At 39.5% G+C, this 23,601-nt stretch overlaps 1 protein-coding gene across 1 annotated transcript in view; it reads right to left on the bottom strand.

The window, feature by feature from the left end:
- Positions 1–23,601, bottom strand: part of ATG2A (autophagy related 2A) — a 61,625-nt gene that overhangs the window by 18,139 nt on the left and 19,885 nt on the right. Inside the window, exons 9-26 of the mRNA XM_053449413.1 lie at positions 23,387–23,529; positions 22,026–22,110; positions 21,391–21,643; positions 18,826–18,985; positions 17,934–18,017; positions 17,500–17,664; positions 16,441–16,684; positions 14,510–14,609; positions 12,157–12,319; positions 11,864–12,006; positions 11,640–11,782; positions 9,177–9,322; positions 7,087–7,237; positions 6,809–7,002; positions 3,982–4,062; positions 2,155–2,261; positions 1,732–1,824; positions 349–419 (exon numbers count right to left, since the gene is read on the bottom strand). Of these exons, the coding sequence (XP_053305388.1) occupies positions 349–419; positions 1,732–1,824; positions 2,155–2,261; positions 3,982–4,062; positions 6,809–7,002; positions 7,087–7,237; positions 9,177–9,322; positions 11,640–11,782; positions 11,864–12,006; positions 12,157–12,319; positions 14,510–14,609; positions 16,441–16,684; positions 17,500–17,664; positions 17,934–18,017; positions 18,826–18,985; positions 21,391–21,643; positions 22,026–22,110; positions 23,387–23,529 (2,526 nt within the window). The remainder of the gene's footprint in view (positions 1–348; positions 420–1,731; positions 1,825–2,154; positions 2,262–3,981; positions 4,063–6,808; positions 7,003–7,086; positions 7,238–9,176; positions 9,323–11,639; positions 11,783–11,863; positions 12,007–12,156; positions 12,320–14,509; positions 14,610–16,440; positions 16,685–17,499; positions 17,665–17,933; positions 18,018–18,825; positions 18,986–21,390; positions 21,644–22,025; positions 22,111–23,386; positions 23,530–23,601) is intronic.

The following is a 23,601-nucleotide window of genomic DNA, read 5'->3' as shown; positions in this document are numbered from 1 at the left end:
GGCGAGTATCAGAGTGCGGACGAGTATCAGAGTGCGGACGAGTATCAGAGTGCGGACGAGTATCAGAGTGCGGACGAGTATCAGAGTGCGGACGAGTATCAGAGTGCGGACGAGTATGGATGAGTGTGAGTGACAACGGATTTCATTTCCAAAATGGAAAAAGCCCTCAGAAATGTGTCTAAAAACAAAGGGCAGGAAATTAAATTAGTTGTCCAAAAACAAATGGACGAAAAACTTAAAGAAAAATTCATCTGAATCGTTTTAGGTTCACGGGCACAAGTCTTCTCCTTACCTTACTGCAATGATGTCCAGAAGATTAAAAAAACAAAACGATGGCGTTTCACTTACCTTTCCTTAAATCGGTAATATCAGTGTCACATTTATCTGACAGGTAAAGGGCAGAGTCGTCTAATATAAACCTACAGCAAAACAAAATACATAAAATCAGATTTGTTACAGAAAAAAATCAAGCTGTTAAACAATAAGATGTCAAAATAGTAGATTATAGAAAAGAAGTTGAAAATATGCAGATAATATGAAAAGGAGGAGGTTCTTATCTGTGGTTAACGGGGGACAGGAAAAGATTGTGGCGTGACAGTTCAGAGACCTTATCCATGTACTGTTGTAATAAGAAAGACACGACACCAGTGACATAATTCAAAATGCTGCACCCTCTTTGTGTTAGCCCTTTGTACATGTATGTACATCGCTTAACTTCTAAGATGGCAGTCTGGGAACATAGTACTCCACATATGTGGATTAGGTACCTTTTTCTGTACTGGGTACTAAAACCCTAATGTTGAATATGAAACTAGAAAACTGCATCAAAACTGATAAAACGTATTTTATGAGAGCTAAATAAAATTTTTAAGTAAATATCTCAGATGATATTGCACTCAGTGATATTACTAATAATGATCTACACGTCCCTCTCTAAAAGATAATTGTCATAATCCATAACTACTACATTGCCCTTTTATCAGATGGTTTAATAATAATCTCCCTGTTGTTATTTCACCCCAGAGTTTGGGGCCTCATGAGATTGGATATATATCTTTAAAGTCAGTGAGTGGTATTTTAAATTACGAGTGCCTCGCAGTATCCTACAGTAGAGCTAATAGTGTAGTAATATGTTCCTAATTCCCTGAGGAAGCTCCCAGAGCATTAGCCTGTTTTCCAGATTAATTTGATGGAACTTTTAAAATGGAAGCTTCCTGACAAAAAGATGTACGCCCTTTATCCAGAGTAACACATTAGTTGGAGGTATTAGTCTAAAAGATGGCTACTTCTGTAAAACATATATATATATATATATATATAATTTTAATAAATGATAAATGAATAATAGAGGTCTCAGATAATTTCATTTTTTCAAGGTTTGGGAGCCCATTGTCTTTGTAGTTGAGCTTCAAGGGGGATTGGATATTAACGGACCAAAAATAAAAATAAACACAGACCCTTTTTTATCAGATGGAATTTCGTTTACTAGTTAGGAAGAGGATTAAGGCGGAGGGGTTCTGAGAGAAAATCAGGGCAAGCAAGAGTGAGTAAAAATCAAAAGGAATGAGGGGATTGAGAATAAATGTAAAGTGCGAAAGGATGGGAAAAGAAAAGAGTGGAGAAAGAAAAGCAAGGCAAATGAAAACAGTATTGGATTGCAGCGGTATCTAGTGGATGTGCCTTACAAAAGTCAATTTATACGCACAGATCTTGTACAGATTGGTTTTATACCTGAGGACAAAGGTGGAGGTGTCTACCACGATGTTACTGGAAAGGGTAAACGTTTCTGCGGTCACCAGGACTCTGACAGGGAGGTAAAGAGGTCTAAAAAGGAAGTATAGGAAATAGGTTACAATACATTGGAGAGAAGTGTAATTAATGAACCAAGAGCTCCACTACTGAAAATACTGACCAATCCCTGTTTGCATGAGGTTTGGTATAAGTGTGGATTATACATTAAGCCCATGTATGGGTCCTCAGTGCTTTAATGCACAATGAGGTTCTACTTTGTATCAGGAGGCAGGCACTCAGATGGATCACCTAAAGAAGTGTTTCATGAGCCTATCCTACTAGTATGTAGGGTGTGTTTTGCGTTTGTGTGTGCATGCTTGTCCAGGGTCTCAGAGAGCCTTAAGCAGGAACGGTTTGTTATACCTGTAATCCACGGCACAGCTGAAAAGGTGAGTGTGCAACACTGTGATGACTGCTGGAGTGCTGTATCCCAAGATAGGTTCATCAACTACATCTAAGAAATCCAGGATCTGGGGTCAAGGCAGCAGAAGACAAACAAGGTAAGACACTGGCAAAGCCAACAATCAGATTAGAAGAACTGGTAAATGATATTTAATAATAAAAGGCAAAACAAAGCACAACCCCCCCCCCCCAAATATAAATAGGTCAAGGTGTATTAGAGACAGAGGATGCAACAAAGACAAAGTAGTAAAAAGATTATTGCTATCAGTAAAATAAGACATTTACCCTATAAAAATAAAATGGATAACGACAAATTATAAGACTTGTGAATCAATCATTTGGGTTCAGACAGAGTGTGGTCACTCACGCTCTCTCACATTCTCCTCAGTGTCTCCCTACCTCCTCGGCCTGCTGCTTCCATCTACCTCCTTTTCCACAGCTCAGCTTCTACTCTTGCCTCTTCTTGTTCTTCTTTCTTCATCCGCTTCTCTCTGGTATCATCTCCATTATCCAGGCCTCCAAGAGCACTTTTCAGAAAAGGGCAGATCCTCTGCACACATCCTCACCCCTTCAATTGGAGGACCGGGGGGAGAGGCTATGCCGGTGGTGTGTGCCGTGGCGCCAGCCTTTTGCGGAAGTACTCCAAGAACCCAGAATAACGCAGCCAGATTTGCGGAGAAAGAGAGGTGCAGAAAAGCTTTTCTCTCTCAGGGAATTTGTCTCCAAGGCAAGAGAAGAAGCAGAGCTCCGAAAAAAACAGATGGAGACACTGAAGCGGACGGCGGAGAAGGTAGGAGGACATTGACAGAGAGAGCGTGAATGTGAGAGCACAGAAATGCAATCCGAAATCCAAAGCTCTCTGCTTTGTTTTCACTTTGTTTCATCGGAGCTCTTGTTCCTTTTTTTAGACAAATTTGAACGCACAAGTCTACTAATTATCACGTCTAACAAGCAACGGTCTTTCTTTGAGACTTAATATCCCTCTTCGCTAGCCTTTTTGGGATATTTCTTGTGTATGAGGTTATCATAAAATCAGGTGCAAAGAAGATAACACTAAAGAAATTTAGTAATATTTATGGTAATTATGGTAATATTAGCCTACTAGTTGCCTGACAAACATAGTGTGTTGGAGAAGAAATTCCAGATGTCTTCAAATTGTCAAAGGTAAAAATAAACACCATATTTAAAATCGAATCAAAGTATTCCTGCCTTCAAATAAGAAATAACATTAACAGGCTTGGTGGTGTGTTTGCTTTAGAGGGAATTTCTGGTCTTGTCACTGACTGTGAATAACAGATTATATACCAGTTGTATAACAAGGCCTTGGGATAAACATGACATTTACATGATCGGCTTGACATTTTAGGCTCAGGGTACTTACCTATAATAATGAAACTGTCCATAAACATGTTTTGTTCAATGGGTGATGCAGAAAGCTGAATGTGGTCCAACTAACCAAAACATGCACAAAATGCCACGGAATAGAGGGAAATCATGCATTATCAGGAATTATGCATCCCGAGGATCAAGTGCCTAAGGATCTGGATGCATCTAGTTGCACATGCATAGTGACCCTCTGTTTAACCTTTCACTATCTAATGGCACCAGTCCATCTTTCACAGTTAAGTAGGACACGATAAACTATGAACATCTGCTGAACACTTCCCTTCACTAGTAAAAGGACCATATCTTGTTACAAAAGTATGATTAATATGATAAAAGAGAAGCATTGAAGCAATGTGGAAATAAATATGTATATTTAAAAGAATACATAAGTAAGCCACTTACTTGACTGTGCCAGCTTTGGTTGGGCAATGCCATGTGATGACGAAGGGTGGCACCATCTAACCTCAAGGCTACGAGGAATTCCTGAAATAATTATGACAAAAAGCATAATAAGATTGGTGTGACTGTCTAGTACATGTTAAAAATATTGATTTATATTAATCTCAGTTACACTTCATTTTACACAAGTCATTTTAATTTATCACCTAGATCTATATTTTGGAACGTAACATGTGTTTTTTTTAATTAGCCGATCTTGTGGTCGGTATTCCAGGCTTATGTAATAAATAATAAATTTCTATTTATTTCTGTTTATATTATTTTTGTTCTCTCTGAACCACAACAAATGAGTAGCTGATGGTGCATGGAAAAATACATTAAGCTAAAACTAGACAAAACAGACAATTTAACACCAATCATCAATATAACATTCACAGAAAATGGTCATTTGTTAAGAGACCTTTCATAACCGTTCCAAGGCTATTTAAAAGGCTATCAATACTAAACTTTAGCATTTGTGTGCACTCTATACTTAAAAACTCTGGATCCAGTAGAAGAACAAGCGTCATATGATATCACTGTAGCGTCATATTAAATCACATATTACATTTCTTGTTCCATTCTACTCTGTGAATAAAACTTCTGCATGCTCACAGAAAGTTTAGTTGACATTGAACAGATCCAAAATGCAGGAGATGGTTGGACATTTCATAATCCATAATAAGGAGGGAGAGTGGGTATTTATACGTCGACTATGGGCCTACAAAAAGGGCCTAGTCAGTGCAGTACCAGTGTGATATACCAAGAGTGTCTTCCTTACAGAAGGGTAGGTATTAAAGCCAAAAAGAGCCTCGACCTTTGTCCATGGAAGGACACGGTGAAAAGGGTGCAAGGAAATCAAGTAGCAGTCCCACAAAACACAGGGACTGGACAGCTATCCTGTTTGCCCAGAACACATCATTCAGAAATAAATGGGCCCACAAGGGTTTGTTTTTTCAACTAAATGAGACTGACACCAACCAGTGATTGATGGTCCCCTTCTAAGCTGCCTTGCCTCAACAGGTTTACATTACATAGGTGATCTGTCCTACAGAACTGGCAAAACAAGTAAGGCAGAAACATGTCCAGAGAGGACTTTACATTTTATGAGAGTCTCAGTGGGTTAAAAGGCAGTGTAGCGCCAATGATTCAGCTCATTAGTAATATAGCCATGTGAAATTAGACAGGACTTGCCAAAACTGGCGGGCTAAGAAATATATGGTGTGATGGAATCCTCTATTCTATACAATTTATGCCTTAGATGTGTGCTTTTAAATAGTAATTCTTATGAGAAGGAGGGGGTTATGTTCACAGGAGAATGAGGAGCTACAAAAAAATGTAGGAGGATGTAAGAGGAATCTACATATTTCAGTTTTCAAACTTATCAAATTACATATTTTAAAACTAAAGCATCATTTCATGTTAGCAAAAAGACTTAATAAAAAAAACATTTAAAAACATACTAAACATTAAAACACATATTTAAGGTCATGAGCAGTTAGTATTTTGTTTAGTGCATGAATTCCCCACAGGTACATCAAGTGAGGAGGCAACTGACTCACTTGAACTGATGTAAAACAACATCAAAAGAGTTAACTGTTGAAATCTATAAAACGTTATCTAAACATTTTATTATGTCTTAAAGAGCACATCTTGTTTTTGTACATTCCTCTAGGATAAAACAAATACGCCTTTATTTTTTCTCTCACTAAAGTGTAAAGTTTTAACCGATTCCATGTTTTAATGGCTGTATTTTCAGATTTAAGGGATTCACACTTTTAGGGATTTTGGGATTTCTATGATTTCCAGTTTGCACATATTACTGAGTAATTAAGTTATCACACTAGTGAAAAGATAATTGTGTTATTAAAATTCTATACAAGGGTGTTATTTACAAAGGATTTTCAAGACTGATTTGCATGCTACTTTAATTTTTTATTTGAAAACATTTAATACATTTTACATATGTTGTTTAATTATATTGGTTTATAATTTAATACCACATATAGTAATTGTGATCATAATTCCATACCTTATTCCACACACACCCCAATGCCTAAATAATGCCAAATGCCTAAATAATTTTTTATATTGTGTTAAAGTAAGCCTAACTATTGGAACATATTTTTTATGGTATCACACTACATCTGTTTCTCTTGCAAACCCTTTTTTTGACAGTTATTACCTCCGCACCATTACTTGATGGTTCTACACTGAGAAGTCTACTGGATGGTAAGGACTGAGGTCCTGCAGTGTTCTTATATACTATACCCGGTATTTGAATGGCTCTTGTACATGCAAATGAAAACTTAATGGGATATGTGTGGTTATATCAATATCAACATATATAATAGGGTCACACAGTTTCCATACTGTTTTTTATTATATGTTGATATGCTGAAATGATCCATACAGAGACGGCGACTACATATTTTTAATTTACTTTATGCACAATCCTTTATATCACTTTTGTTTTATTTTCATTGTGTTGTTTTCTGGGTAAATACTAGAGTTTTCTTTAAGAGAAGGCATCTATATCCCTTCTTGTTTCTATGTCACATCTGCCTAAAACATTTCCTCAGTATGTATACTAAAATCTATCTATCTTTTATACATAGGTTCTTTACATGGGGGGGGGAATCTTATCTGGGTTGTATAATGATAGAACTGGATAAAGCCTACATTAGATTTAGCCCAGTGTCTTTCTAACAGGTGCTGCTGATATGAGTTTTAAAAAGATAGAAATAATAATAATAAAAACAAAAAAAAAAAACAAAACAAAAAAACATACCTTAACATTTTTCACAAGGTTAAGGTCAATTCGGACAGCCAAGGACAGCATCTTTGAATTTCTATCTTTGCGGATTCCCGACAACTGGGCCAACACGCCCTCCTCAGAGGGATAAATAGTAGGGTCCAAGTTTTTAGGGGGCATAAATGTGGGCAGTTCAAGGCTCACAGGCGGTAAGTAATCTTCCACAGCAGCTGCAAAAGACAGCAAAAATTGAGGGTTAAGAAAATGCTGGTTGCTATTATGGAAAACTACGTTTTGGGTGTGCTTATGCATACCTTTGTGATACAGAGACACATTGTCCGATTCTATACACAAGTAGCTGAGGTCCTCTTTCCCTTTGTACTTGGATACAGTGAAGATCCGTCCATTTTCTACATCTAGAACTACCTCACCATGGTGGTCATCCAACCTCTTACCTCCTTCTCCCTACAAGGAGAAATGGTAGCAAAAATGTGGGGAAATAAGAAGAATATGGGTTAACAAACATAGTAGGTAGCTGGTGAAACAGGACAAAAAGGAAAGACATAGGAGATAAAGAGTAATCAGGCTGGGACTGGTGCCTGGGCAGACTGGCCAAATGCCTTCTCACACTTTGCAGTCCTCTTCCTGCTGGATATACAGACGAATGGTTCAAAAGTTTCAGAACAAGAAGGACTTTCTTCAAATACCATTCTTCTTATTGATCTTACATACATTTTCTTTAAAAAAAATTAAATCAAGTGAAAAATTTAAGAAAACACCCACTTTTTCTCACCTTAATTACAAAAGCTAATGAAGAGACCTGCTAACTAGATTCTATTATTTGTCCTGAGTTAAGAAATAACCAATGTTTTAAGGTTTGTTTGTTTTTTTGGCTATGCTATAGCATAGCATGTCCCTGTGCCCTATTTGAGACATCTTTCAATTTACAAACCGTATTTATGTTTGAAAACTAGATATCCCAGGGTAATTCAAATAGTGGTATTTTTACATTTTCCATGCACTTATTCTACCACTAGTCTTTGCCAAAGTTTGTAGTAGTTTTTTTGTTTGTTTTTACACAAATTTAGAGTTCCTGTTATATGTTGCTGTCAAATACCCCAATATGCGTTCAGCAACATCTCCTAAGTACAGCGATACCATGCATGGGTTGTCTGGTTGTTTGAGAGGTAAAACATCACATTTGGTAAGTGCGCATTTTTCAACTTGGACATCTGGTCCTTCTGTCCCCATGTCTTATTTGGGACATCTTTGAAGCCGAATAGTTCAATTTAACTGATCAAACCATATATTTTTGAAAACTAGACACCTCAGGCTATTTCAGATGGTGATATTTTAACTGTTTCCACGCGCTAATTCTACCACCAGCCTTTGTCAGAGTTTGTTGTAGTGATTTTGTCTATGTTTTTCTTCCACACAAATTATACTTTAGGTATGACTTTATAGCATATGTCCCTGTCAAACAACACCTAATATGTGTTTAGCAACATCCACCCATGCATGGGTTTCTCAAGTTCTTTGGGGGGCTAAAAGGCCACATTTGGGAAGAGTGCATTTTATTCTTTTCATTTTGACATCTGGTCAGTCTTCACTCATGTCCTATTTGGGACATCTTTGAACCTGCAATTCAATTTACCCCATCAAACCATACATTTTTTTAAACTAGAGACCCCAGGGGTATTTGCAACACTAGTATTTTAACTCTTTCCATGCCAGGATTTTTGGGAAGATACAGTGCTAATTTTAGCACTTACTCATGAAATATATATATATATATTTTACATTTTGTTGGAACTGGATGGTTCCCCTGATGGTGACAGTACTGCATAATTATTTTTAAATGTTAACATTTAACCCCTTAGTGACAAAGCCCATACATGTACGGGCTCAAATGCATTGTTTTCAATGGGTTTTGGGACCGCCCATTGTCCTTAAGGGGTTAAAATATTACTAATCATGTGGTGGCAAAATCTCTAACAATGGCGCTTGTGACCGTTCTACGGAGCCTCACAGTGCGCCCTGGAGTGGGTTTTCAGTGTGACACTATCGGGGCACTTCAGCGACACCATTTAAGCTTAAGAGTGCGATCGTTGATTGCCGCCTAATATTTTTTAAATGAAGCATACATATATGGCGGGGCCCCTGATGCAGATTTTGCTGTTGCTGAACACATCAAGGCATTTCAGCAACACCGCTTATGGAAGAAATCTATCTTAGATCGTTTTTAAGCTTATTTAATACCAAGAATTGCCAGGCACATCATTTGTTGTTAAGGGGCTAAGACAATGAAGTGTGGAGAAGATGAAATTGGAGATTCAAAGCACACTAAAGTTCAGATAAGAGACTGTAAAATATGTACAATAGTGATACAGTAACATTTCTTAACCTTGGTTTCAGCCCAGGCTGTGATACGTCCCTGCAAAATGGTGACTGAAGCAGAAAAGAAGCTGTGGCCTCCAAGTGTTCCTTTCTTAAGCCTTGCAGCTTCATCCACAGAGTAGAAATGAGAGTCTTCATCTTCAGAGTCCGAGTCTAGCATTGGATATATACAGGTTGTTAGCAATAATGTAACACTGTTTTGTTTTTAATCCTTAAAATGACAGGCCTATGAGCCATTGCCCCTTTTTTTCTTTTATCATACCCTTGCCACCACAAGTACATGAATATGAAAATTTATAGTAAAGGTCACACAGTTTGCCACAAGGGTTACCTTTATATGATTTTGCTCAATTTTAGAGGCTCGAGGAAGAGTCAATTACTTTAAGTAATAGGAAAAAGACAGAAAATGAACCAAATACAGATTCTGCTTCTCACAGACACTAAGTCTGTTTGCAGTAATACATGCAATCCACATGTGAGATTGCTTACCGTTTCCAATCTCTAAACAGTCATACGAAGAGATGCACATACAGCATGCTTACTGGCACGCAAGTATGATTGGTTTGACATATTTTACACACCAGCTAACAAAATCAGAAAATTAATTGGAGTTGAGCTCAGATAAATGGCAGTGTTTTAACAGATACTATTATAAAAAGGGATTGGTTGCCAATTTCAAGGGTTAGTAGCACAAAAAGACATGGAAAATTGCAGGTTTTGGCCAATATTGTGAAGCACACAATAAAGTCATAGAAGACTTTTATACAACTACTATTTTTTATGCAGCAGAAAAAGCACGTGCAACTGCTTTCACCCAACAAATCTCTGCAATTCAGAAGTTAAATTCTGAAACCGGAAGTTTACTCATTATAGAAGACATACGTACACTATAACAATACAATACAATTAAATACACGTTGAAATGTCTCATTCTAGCACAAGAGCTGGCTTTGCGGAGATAATCTGAAGGCGTGCCATTCATATAGCACCTAAAATTGTGCTAGAGAAGAAACACATTACTCATTCACAGATACATAAATTACTTTGTCACACCTGATATTGACTTTTTGGCAAGTAACATGCAATAACTAGAAAAAAACCATAAAATTTTATGGTGACCTAAACTGTTCTTATATTAGCAACACTATTTTCTAATCTAAGTTGGGGATCCAGTGGAAAGAGCAGGATAGTATCATAGTATAGTATCATATAACAAATAAGATAAATCTTTCACATCTTACCTTATACTTAACATACTTAATGTGAAATTGCATACATGTGCACTAGTTTGGCAAGTCATGAAATAGCGAAGACTACTTTTGATATATCATTTTTTGCAGTCCCCCCCCCCCAATCCCAGCTAAAAATATTTTCTTAGCGTGGACAAGAAAATGCAGGGATTATAGAAGGGGCTAATCTCTATGGAGCAATATAAAATAGTCCAAAACTTAGGTCCTTAATAAAAGGTAATGTTAGAGCTCCATAGAATAAGTAATTAACGTGAACTAATGATGGTGTTCTAAGATACATTCAAGTACTGTGACACAAATCCCATGGGTTTAGTGTGTATATCTTGCCGCGGTGAGTACCTGAGGCACCTAAAACGGCAGACAACCCCCCGAGGACAATGCATAGCTAAACCCGTCTGACTTGCATTACCTTCCTTTTCCATTTTATTTCCACTAACAAAGAAAATACATATGTAGCACTCTGAATAACCTTTAACATTTTTCTGACAGCAAGATAACAGATCAACCAAGCTTGGAGACATATCTGCTCCAACGTGTCTATTTGAATTAATAGAGGCATCCAGGCAAAAGTTCATGGAATGTAAATCCTAATATAACAGCCCCATCTACAGTAACTTTACTCAAATAGCTTTTTAAATGTTACAGAATCCAGTCTCAGTAACTCCCCTATACTTGAACAACTGACAGACAAGGGTAGACATAAATAGAGTGGCAGATTTCTTAAAACATTTATTATACATTGTGAGACCTAAATATGTCACAGAAGTTCAGTGATCACTTAACAGATTATATTCTCTTACAGGAAAACTTCACATTTACGATAGATTTTGCATCACGAGTGGGAAACTGTTGCCAAGAGCGACATTTTGTTGTGCAACCTGTGTGAATAAATGCCTGTTTATACCAATGTTCCTAAATGAGTGAAGCACATGGCTTCATGGCAGATATAAGAACCATATTTGTTCCCACAAAATTAATTCTGGCATAACAAAAGCCTCCAGGCTGTAATCTTACGAGCAGGGCCCACTTTTCCTAATGTATCGGTTTGCCCATTCTAGTTTTGTCATACCCTTTGAATGCATGTATTGCAAGTGCTATGTAAATCATTGACACTATATAAATAAAAGATAATAACAACAACAACAGAAGAAGAGATAGAAGGAGATGGTGACTTGAACACAGAGACTGATGTGCTGGTGAGGGACAGATCCTAAACTTACCTAGCTTGAATGCAGACTTGCACATACGGAACATATCCGGCTTATAACTGGGAGTGTGAAGCTGTTCGGTGGGGAGCAGAGACTCCGCCAGAGATGAATCACTCACAGACACTGGTTCCCACATCAGTAGGTCATTGCACAGCCTGGAAACAAACAGAAGGGTTTTACGGTTTGGAAAAAAGGGGCAAGAAAAAATTAGAGGGTAGGAAAAGAAGAAAAAGTACCTGTTATAAAGATTCTCATATATGTCCTTGCTGGGAAGGAAGATGTGAACTCTGGGCAGAGTGACCTCAAGTGTGTACTGAGATGAAGTCAATGTAACCTGTTGAAAATCTGCCATTTCTTCTGGGTCAGCAGGGATAACCATCTGAAAGACATTAAAAAAAAACACGATAAGCAAAAAATAAGCAGAGGGATTATTGGGAAGGATAAAAAATGATAAAAAGTAAAGGGGTAGATACAGGAAGCGACTACAATTTCACTGACACATATCAAACCTTTCTTTCTGCAAACTTACCTCCTCTGTTTCATACATTGTTCTCTTAGATGAAAATGGTGAAGGCTCTGGTTGTTTCAGCTCACATGGGCTTTCAACAGATGGAAGATCTGGATCATCCATTTTGTCCTGATCATAATCCCAAGGAGAGGCTTTGTTTTGGGGTTGGAGGGTTATTGAAATTCTGAGTGAGGAAGAAGATGAAGAACAGGGTTCAAATAACAGTATGAGCATATGTATCCATATAAACACAGAAGTATACATATATACATAACAAGTATACATATAGAACTTATTCTGTTAATAGATTGTATTGCTTAATGTTGACAAATGCAAAGTTATGCATTCTGGGAAAATAAATGTGTAAAATATACCTTAAATGTGGTTGTGTTAGGGAAATCATCAAATGAAAAGGACTTGGGGACAATTGTAGACAATAAACATGGCAGCATTGTTTAATGTCAGGCAGCTGCTGCAAGGGCCTACACGATATTGGCATGTATAAAGAGAGATATTGATACATTTGCCTCTCTATAAGTCAGTGGTAAAAACCCATGTTGAACATGCATTATGGGCTACAAAGTTAATAAGAGGAACGGAACTCCTTAGTTATAAAGAAAGGCTAAAGGAGTTGAATTTGTGTTAGAAAAAAGTTATCTTCAAGGGGATATGATATTATTTTAAAAATACCTAATGGGACAATACCAGCTGATGATCTGCTCCTTAATAGGACTGTACAAAGAGGTCACCCATTCAGATGTGAAACAATGAATTGCATCTAAAGCACAGTTAGAACAATAAACAATGTAGAATTCACTTCCCACAGGCTCAGTGTTATCAAATTCGATAGATGCCTTCAAATATAAGATAGATTGCTTTTTAGCAAATATATACATGCCTCTCCCTCATGGAGTAAAACAAAAAAATTGCTGATAGACATGAGGCCAGACACACTCCGGTATAATTTTCTGATAAACCAAAATTCATAAGTCCTTCAACATTGACACACTGTTTGCATCCTGATGTTGAAAAAGTAACCCCAAACCATGGCACTGTCACAACCATGCACCATGTCACTGTTGATATGACGTTCTTAATTTGAAATGTTAGAGCTCAAAAAAGTACCACTTTTGAGAGAGGCCTGGACCTTTATGGCTTCTTATATTAATCACAGACATTCTCTGTTACATCAATACAGTTTTGGCTTGGTGCCCCCAGAGACCTCGAAATGGCTGCATAAACCTTTTCAATATTAATATGCAAGAACAATTGTTTTCTGCTGGTGCTCACAGATTACTTTTGAACATAAGAGGTAAACGAATGGTCTGTTGGGATCGGCCTACAGCAGCGTGGAGTGGGGAGAGACACTTTCAGAGCCCTGGTGAACTGATGTTTGAAGAGTATGAAGATGGCTGCCATGGAAGAAAAGGGAAGTATTCATAAAGTGCCAGAAGGCTGCTGGCAGGAGTGATCTGAGATCAACTCTTAATTCTCCTGGTACAGAGAAGTTGCAGAGGTACAACAGCTCTAAAATAGGCAAAGGGGTGAAAATTCTCCCCATGTGGTCATTAGACGGTTCTCCATGTGAGCAAAAGTTAAAAGATAGAGCTAACAGCTGGGGAGAGGGTCCAAAATTCTGATTGCTGCAAATGGGTTATCCCATCTCTACTAAAACATAAAACTAAAAAGCAAATAAATTATATAATGACAGCGGCTTTAGGGTTAAGGTCTGGCCCCAGGCCTCCAGAGATTTACCTACGCGTCCGGCACTTACTACTTTTAGCTCAGCTTAGCTACTCGGTGTTTTTAATAAATAAAAAAAACTGAACCGATTGTCTAGATTAGTATTATTATTGGTTTTTATTTATATAGTGCCAGCAATTTATTCAGCGCTTTTTACAATACTTATATTCGAGACAAAACAAGAACTGAAAGACAAAATACAAGCAGATACAACAGGTAGAGGGCCCTACTCACAAGCTTACAGTCTTGTCTACACCAAATATTGCAGATTTCTACATCTGCAAACAGTATCTTCAGGGGTTTTTCAGGGGGATTAGAAACACCATCCCGTGTTCTGCTGAATGCCAAAACCTCTTCTAGAAATAATTCTCTAACTATGTAAAACTTTCCCTCATTCATACTTTTTTTGCTAGGAACACTTGTCACATGACACAAAAATAGGCATTGATAGATTGTGCCCAGGAACAAAAAAATGTTCTCTCTAGTATCCCAAGCAACTAAACATTAGTAGACCGTTGGAAGACCAAGGTAATCTAAATATTTTCTACATGGTTATACACTGAGCGGGTTCGCTGTATTTGCACAGTGCACAAATGCAAACCATTATAAATGGACAACAGTCAGTACTTACGTGGCAAGGGTATACTTCTTTCCTCCAGCTTTTGCCAACGGATCTGTGCCTTTACTGATTTTGATACAAGGGATATGTTTCTCACCATCAGTGAAGACACCTGCAGACATTACATGATATTAAGCCCTGCATGCTACATAATACACCAAGCCCTAACACATTTATTGTAACCTGTTGAGACAAGGTATCACTGGAGAACACACACGCTGTTCAACAAAGGCACTCTTTTGAAAGGGATTTACATATGTACCTGTAGCCCTCAACAATTCTTACAATTTAGATGGCATGGGAAAAGCAATGTTCAGTAATGTTGCATCAAACAATTACCGGGCCTTTAATGTACTTCTGTCGTTTTCTAAATCCTTAATTTACAATTTTGTACATTAAATCTATCCATGAAACAGTGTGAAAAGCTTAAAACAAACCATGTTTATGTTTTGGAAATCTACCTTACGAGTATAACACGGCAGCCACCATTTTTACTTTTTGATATTTTAGGTTTGTGTGATTTTCCCCTATTGTTAGAAAGAAAAGAGAAAAAAAAACCAAGTCCAGTTTGCATGGACTGCATTACTGTATGCAAGTTGATGCATGCTTTCTTGATTTTTTTTACAAAATGAGACTTCTGTCTTATTTCCTCCTCAGCTGCCTCTACTTAAAGCAGTGTATCTTAGTATGCTCCCTGCACATCCTCACTGAAGTCAATGGAAGTAGCAGCAGCCAATGGCAAGAATGCAAGCCATGCACTGGCAATTCACACAAATCAAAAAACTAAACAAACAACAAAAACAATGCAAGAAGTACAGAAGGTAGATTTCTAAAGCATAAACAATAGCACATGTAAGCTAGTGAAGTCTGTTCCAACAGAGAGTCTCAGGTAGGGTCAGGGCCGGCCCGACAATGGAGCCGAGTGGGGCAACCGCTCCAGGCGGCACTTTTGAAGGCGGCACTTTTTTTTTTTTTTTAAGTGAAAGAGAGAGAAAGGGGCGCCGAGTGGTTTTCGCTTACCAAGCCGTCAGTACCTGCTCGGCGCCCCTCTCTCTCTCCTCTGCGGCGAGACTCCCTGTTCGGTCTCGGTGCCGGCTTGTAATGCTGAGTGCCGGAAGATTTCCGGCGCTCAGCATTACAAGTCGGCACCGAGACCGAACAGGGAGACTTGCCGCAGGACTGCTGAAAGGTGAGTACAAGGGGGGGGGGAGAGGAAGGGTAGATAATGGGGGGGCATTTTAAAATTCGCCCCAGGCGGCATTTTGCCTTGGGCCGGCCCTGGGTAGGGTTATTGAAACCGAGGCATTCTTTTGCCTACCATAGGCAGTATAAGGAGCCAGGGTGTTTGTCTAGTTGATTGGGTAAAAGAAGAGAGCTAGAATACATACAAATGGCTAATATGTAGCTGTATGTAAATATTTTACTATGGGGGGAAAAATTAAAAAAGAAAACACTACAATACTTTTGAAAACGTATTTGGAATCTGGTACTAGTAATATAAAAAATGTGGTGGGAGTCCCCCCCTTAAATATCTTCTGCCTGATTGTTTCAGAAATGTGCCAGTTATGAGAAATAACCAAAACTTTTTTGCATATCCCAAATCATGTATTCAACTTATCTGACTACAAAGCATGTCTGCCTACTAGTGTAAGTTAAGATAGTTGATCCTACTGGTATAGGTTTTAAACATAGACATTGCTAATTTTAAGCAGGCTATAGGTTTATTCAGTGTATCTTACTGTAAAACGCTGGACCATATAAATGCCTTTCAGATGAATAAGTGCCTAAACGCAAGGTGTTGCTTTAAGAGTCAAAGTACTTTTATTCAATTCTCTCAATATTTCCCGTACAACTAGCGGGGTAGACTTGTAGCTTTATTTAACTATTCAAATAGTGGGATGAATAGATTCCCAGCTTCTTCAGACTGTGTCCTTGTGTCTCACCATGCAAGTCACCGAATGTTATCTCTGTCTTGCTGGGTTCCTCTGTCCCCGTTTTCCTCTGGGTATGAATCTTCATGTCTGCTATCTCCATTTCCAGGCATTCCCGTCTCACAGCCTTTTCTGTCCATGATCGGCGCTCTGTGCTTGGCCTCAAGTCTGGTACAGGAAACTGGAGATGTATATGGGCTTTTGAAGCCACCACACAAATGTCTGTATCTTCTTCAGGGGCAGGATTAACAAACATCTGCATGGCGAAAAGTGAGGAAGTATTAGTTATACCTTGCATTTGTCTTGTACAATGAATACTCCCTAAAGCATCAGGCTCATATACAACCTACCACCATATGAATTCAAGACTTACATCTTCTGATGTCAAAGCATAAAGCATAGGTTAGGTTGCTCCTTTAAGTGAAAACTTAATAATTAGTGGCAGGGAAGTTATCCCACTAAATCAATGGGAACACTTTCTCAGACCCACTGCAACTACAGGGGTCGTGCCTCAAGGGGGCCCAGAGCGACTCCTGCAACCCTTTCTTCCTGTCTTCCTGCGTATGAGCATGGATGTGTTATTGTATATGTATATGAGCATGCATGTGTAATTGCATATGTGTATGAGCATGGATGTTTAATTGTGTAAGTCTGGTGAGATGGAGTGTTTGTTAGTGAGTATGTGTAAGTGTGTGTAATTTGTGTGTGTTTACAGATGTTGTATGTTGGGAGGGGGGGGGCAATGAGGGCACAGACGAGCTGTTGAAGTTCAGGGGTCCAGGGGAATTTTTCACACCAGGGCCCTGTGGTTTCTAGTTACCCCCCTGCTCAGACCCTCTGGATCTCTACTGCTTGCCATTGCTGGAGATGGCTGGTGAGCATAGTGCATCTGGGTAGTGGCAAGCAGGAGATGTGTTCAGCCCGTGAGACAAGCAGCTGGGAGGGAAGTAAATGCATAAGGGGGATTCTATTTAAGGAGGGGAAAATGGTACTTTATATTGCATTATGTTTATATGATGGACAGAGTGTCCTTTTAACAGCTTATGACAAACCCAGGTCTTCTTTGGTTACCGTGTGCATGTCAAGGTGATCAGCAGGGCGTTTCTCCTGCATAGCTTTGTCCTGGAAGAGGGATCCAAGCCGGTCAATCAAACCAAGATCAAGGTCACATTGAAATTCTTCCAGCTCCACTAGGATGTCAGAGTTAACTTTTACAGCCTGTTTCTTATGGCTGCTCTAAGAAAGAGAGGGAGAAGGAAGGAGTAAGGGGTAAACATACATAAAAAGTCTAAAAACAGACTGTAAAGAAGGGAGAAAAGTAAAGCTCCATAGAAGGCAGAGAGCAGTGAGTCGTAAGTGAAAGGAAAAACTGATTGAATAAGAAATAGACATAAAACACAGAGGAACCTAACACTCCTACAATGAGGCAAAAATAGCTATGAAGAAAGAGCGAAGCAAAGATCAGGGGTGTACAAGGCGGTGTAGTTTGCAGGTGTGAAACTCACTCTGGAAGGTGTTCTGTGAACCTGTTTGTAGTGTATCTGGCAGCAGGGACGGGAAGAGGATACTGGACTTTGGAAAACCATGAGCTGGAATAGAGCACAAACAGTCAAAAGACACACTGCATTGTGTACTGATTTTACAATCTACTATCGCACACCTTAGTATGACAGTCAACAGAAATGTATCAAGACCAGCAGTATAGGCTAGGTGCACAATAACAATTAGTTTCATAGCAGGTACAGTAAACCAGCCTAAAAGGTCAGACTTCTTCAGATATACGGGGAAATGAAGCATCAAACCCATAATAAGCACAGAAGGTGATGAAAAGGGAATACCTCATACACTAGGAAATAGACAGCAGTTCATAATATATTATATATATACCCTGATCTGCCATAACATTAATGAGCATTGGTCGGCCATGACCTTGTCGCCGGTTCACTACTTTTTCTTCCTTGAACCACTTTTGGTGGCCATCACAATTTGGCCCTTGTCAAAGTCGCTCAGATCTTTACGCTAGTCATTTGTTCAGTGGTCATAATGTTATGGCTGATCTGTGTACACATTTTATATATATATATATATATATATATATACACATATATATATATATATATATACACATATATATATACACACTGCATATGTAGATATAAATATATATATATTTATATTATAAATAGAAAGTTAGGTGCCGCCGAATTTTAGAAGTTATTTGCATATGGCTCCTAAAGTTTGTCTACCCCTGTATGTATGTGTCACTGTGGTTTTAGAAATGGTTTTAAGGGTTAGCACCGCTTTAACATGCCTATATTTCTAGGAAAGTGTGCAGATTTATCAACTTTTGCAATGAGTAACAGTGATCAGCTGTTTAACATATCTTAATGCCCGTACCTTTGTGTACTCCGGGTCCATTGCTTTATTAGAGGTGTCCTTTCCCTGCTGCAAACATTCCAAAATCTCCAGCATCCCAAAGCTTATGTCAAAACCGGTCTGTTGTGTCCCTGTGCCAGATCTCTGCTCACACACAATCTGAGTAGCTAATGCTGTAACTCTGCAGGATAACGGAACCATAGATATTTAATAGAAGACCATGATAAGGTGATGCCTCTGTTCAGGCTGGATCCAGTCTCTCTCACAAACAGTTTTACATGACCAAGTGAAGATCAAGAAGTCACATTATTTGTATAAGCTTCCTACCAGCGGCTAAGCCAGCCTTTGCTAGATGAGACATAGCAGACCACGATCACATTAAAGCCAAATAATACAACAGCGATATTGGAGAAACCAATGTCCACTATGCCCATTTTGTGTGTCTGCAGCTAAATGCCTTTGCTGTTGTTCTCACTTGCAAAAATCTAAAACATCCTGTTACATTTACCCAAATATCAACCAATAAAAATCAGGTACATTGTCACATGCTAAAGTACTTAAAATAAACACTATATGACCAAATGTATGTGGATACCTCTCTAACTATTGAGTTAAGGTGTTTTGGCCACACCAATTGCTAACAAGTGTATACAATCAAGCATATAGACGGCCATCTTCTTAGACAAACATTAGCAGTAGAAAAGGTCATACTGAAGAGCTCAGTGACTTTAAGCTTGGCATTGTCTTAGGATGCCCCCATTAACACAAGTCAGTTTGTAGAATTTCTGCCTGCTTGATCAGCCCCGGTCCACTTAAAATGCTATTATCTATGATGATGACAATGATGAAGTGGAAGTGTCTAGGAGTAACAACAGCACGATCAAAAGTTGGTAGACCGCACACATTCACATGGGGGGGGTCACTGAGCATTAAAACATGTAGCACATAAAAATCTCCTGCCCTCTGCAGTTCCAAACTGTCTCTGGAAGCAACATCAACAAGAGCACTGTGTGTCAAAACTTCATAAAGCCGGCTTCTATTGCTGAGAAGCTGCAGACGAGCAGAAGATCACTATGTGCAACTCCAAGCATCATCCACACGTTTGTACTGTTCCGGAGTCCAGTGGGAGTAATGCACACCACCACTGGGCTCCAGAATAGTGGAAACGCATGCATAATAAATCACACTTCATCTGGAAGTCTGATGGACAAACCTCGGTTTAGCTGATGCCAGAAGGATGCCTTCTGTAAAGTTTGGTGGTGGAGGGACTATGGTGCAAGGCTGTTTTTCAGGGTTTGGGCTGGCACCTTATTTCCAGTGAAGAGTAATGTTAATGCTACAGCATACATAGAATGGTATGCATCCAACTTTGTGGCACCCGCTTGGGGAAGGCCCTTTCTTGTTCTATAAAGACTGTGGTCCTGTGCACACAGCAAGCAACACAAAGACAGGGTTTGAAGGGCTTGGTGTAGAGGACCTCAAGTGACCTGTACAGAACACTGATGTTGGAAAAGAAGGCTTGGCTTGCAATTTCTGTTCCAGTTCATTCCAAAGGTGTTGAGGTTGAGGTTAGGGCTCTGTGCAGCCCAGTCAGGTTCTTCCAAACCAAATTCATCCAACCATGCCTTTGTGGACCTTGCTTCCTGCATATGAGCAGTCATGCTGGAATAGAAAAAGGCCTTCTCCAAACTGTTCCCACAAAGTTGGAAGCATATCATTGTCCAAAATATCTTGGTATGCTGATGCATTACAATTTTCCTTCACTGGAAGGGGCCCAAACCCTAAAAAACAACCCCATACCATTATCCCGCATCCATTAAACTTTACAGTTGGCACAATGCAGTCAAGCAGATAACTTTCTCCTGGCATCCGTCAAACTCAGACTCGCCCATCAGACTGCCAAACAGAAAACTGTGATTCATCACGCCACAGAACACATTTCCTCTGCTCAGACTCCAGCGGTGGCGTGCTTTACAGTTATAGATCCGACACTTGGCATTGTACTTGGTGATGTGAGGCTTACATGCAGCTGCTCGATCGTGGAAACCCATTCCACAAAGCTTCCACTGCACAGTTTTGTGCTGATATTAACGCCAGTGGAACTTTGGAATTTTGCAACTATATAATCAGCAGAGTGTTGGCAACTTTTGTGCACCTTAGCACTAGGTGACCCCATTCTGTGACTTGGCTACGTGGCTGCTACTGTTCCACAATGCTTCCAGTTTCCAATAATACCACTTACAGTCGACTGTGAAATATCTAGCATGGATGAAATTTCATGAACTGACGTATTACCAAGGTGCCATCGTATCACAGCACCACACTTGAATTCACCGAGCTCTTTGGAATGACCCATTTTTTTTTCTCAAATGTTTGTAAATGCAGACTGCATGGGTATTTTATACACTTGTGGCAATGGTCTACTTGAAATTCCCAATGCTTTTGTTCAAATAGTGTATGTGTATATAATATTTAAATAGATACAATTGTTGCTTCCTACCTCACCCTAAGCACCACGGCACTGGCCAAAGAAGCCAAAGGGCAGATAGAATAAGTGCATCAATTACCAATGACTAAGCCCTTTACCTGACATTGCTCAGCTGACACGCTTTCTCAAAATGACCACGAAGATGCCTGAAGTCTCGTCCACTGAAGGCTGAATACTGAAAGGATCTCAATTCAGTGAAGAAGTGCTTGACAGCATCTGGATAGGAAATGTCTGGTACAATTCTAGTATGATCTAGTAGATGAGGGACAGTGACTGTGAGCCCGCCAAGAGTCAGCTTCAGCAACATTTCAGGTTTGAGTGGCTCCAGCGAGGATGGAGCACATGATTTACCTAACAACAGAACAGGAATGCACTTTGCAATTATACACTTTACCTATTTAACAATACTTACATAAATTACCTTAATTACTGAATTTGCCTTTGCGAGAGAACAGAATTACAAAATGCTTGATTAAAAAAATAAAAAACGCAAGATCCAAAACTTTTCATTGCTAATATAACCTTTGATTAAATACCATCAGATTAGAAAATGAGACTTGTTTTGGAGCACCCTCTGAATCTATCAAATGTGCCCTGAGGGATACATGCACCACAGAATGATAAACAAGGTCCAATACAATTTCAAGCAGCCAATAGAAAACATGGAACATATGATGACACGATGGGACTGGTATGTTTGTGTGGTTTTATAAATACAAGGGGTTGATCTCACCTGGCATCTTGTGAAGGTTTTGTAAGGGAGGTAGTGTGGCAGAGAATGGAGAGTGCCTGTAACGCCTGGGGCTGCCCAGTATCAACTGTATGAATGGACAAGAGGAATATATGCATCACTCTAGGGTATCTACAGACACCGTTTCAGTATTAAATATACATATATCATTTAAGAGAACAACATGACAATTTCACATTAATCAACGGTGTTAAAAAGAACATTTATTTGATGTCTTTTTTTTAAAACGTGTATTTTTTTACTAGCTTAATTATTGGTGCCTTATTTACCTAATTTATAATACCGTATTGGCTCGGATATAGGCCGCCCCCGTATATAGGCCGCACCCTAAAAGTTTGGTGCTTTTTTAAAGAAAAAGTTTTTTTCTTTAAAAAAAGCACCAAAAAACATCCTGCCACTCTGTCCTCTCCCCCCCGAGATACGCTGCCACTCTGTCCTCCCCCCCTCCCCGAGATACGCTGCCACTCTGTCCTCCCCCACTCCCCGAGATATGCTGCCACTCTGTCCCCCCCCCTCGAGATACGCTGCCACTCTGTCCTCCCCCCCCTCGAGATACGCTGCCACTCTGTCCCTCCCCCCCCCCCCGACTTACCAGAGCAGACTCCCGGGTGTCTTACGGGGCCGGAGGGGGACATCTATGCACATCGTGTATACAACTCCCGGTACCGGCACCGGAAGTTGTATACGCGTATTGCGTAGATGTCTTCTAGATTGGCCCTGCAAGACACCCGGGAGTCTGCCCTGGTAAGTCGGGGGGGTTAGAATGCATCATGCGCACGTTCACCGGCAACGGCACATCGCCGCTGCACGTCCGTGCGATGCGCTTAGACAACCTCCCGTGCCGGTACTCCCCCCGTGGGAAGTGCTGGCACGGGAGGCTGTCTGAGCGTATCAGACAGTAGGATACAGGTCCTCTGCACCGCTGCGGGGGATCTGTATCCTAACCCCGCTGCCTGCCCGGCGCCCGGGACTGCATGTCCCGGGCGTCGGGCGCTAGACCCCGAATATAGGCCGCACCCCCACTTTAAAGACTTAAAAAGTGCGGCCTATATTCGGGCCAATACGGTATGTACCAGGCATATTAACCATTTTAGTATAAAATGAATCATCATGTTATGTTATGTTAATATTTATATGTCTGCTCTGGAAGTTAAAGTTTATTACATTGAAACATTTTATTACAAATGCAGTTAAATTGCTAAATAGAACAGATCACAATGATTTCTTAATGCAAAAATGACTAATGCAATTTAATGATTAACCTCATGCTATTCCTGCATGATGCTGGACATGGCATTAAAAAAAAAAAAAACGTTTAGCAGGTTTTTGGGATGTTTCCTCACCCCAGGAGTGAAAGCTGGGCTCTGAAGTTGGGTAACACTGTAGTCACTATAGATAGACGATTCCATATCTACATCTGACAATTCATTTGCAGATCGGATTGAAGTGGCACTGTTTGTCATGGCCGTCATGGAAAAAAACATATCTGCAAAGACAAAGATAAATATATATTTCAGGATCAACTTCTAGCCAGAAACAGCCAATGCATGTATACTTT

This window comes from Spea bombifrons, chromosome 10 (assembly GCF_027358695.1).
Source record: "Spea bombifrons isolate aSpeBom1 chromosome 10, aSpeBom1.2.pri, whole genome shotgun sequence".
In the NCBI taxonomy this organism is placed as follows: Eukaryota; Metazoa; Chordata; class Amphibia; order Anura; family Pelobatidae; genus Spea; species Spea bombifrons.
Note: the sequence above shows the minus strand (reverse complement) of the source record. Positions and strands in the feature narration are given on the sequence as shown.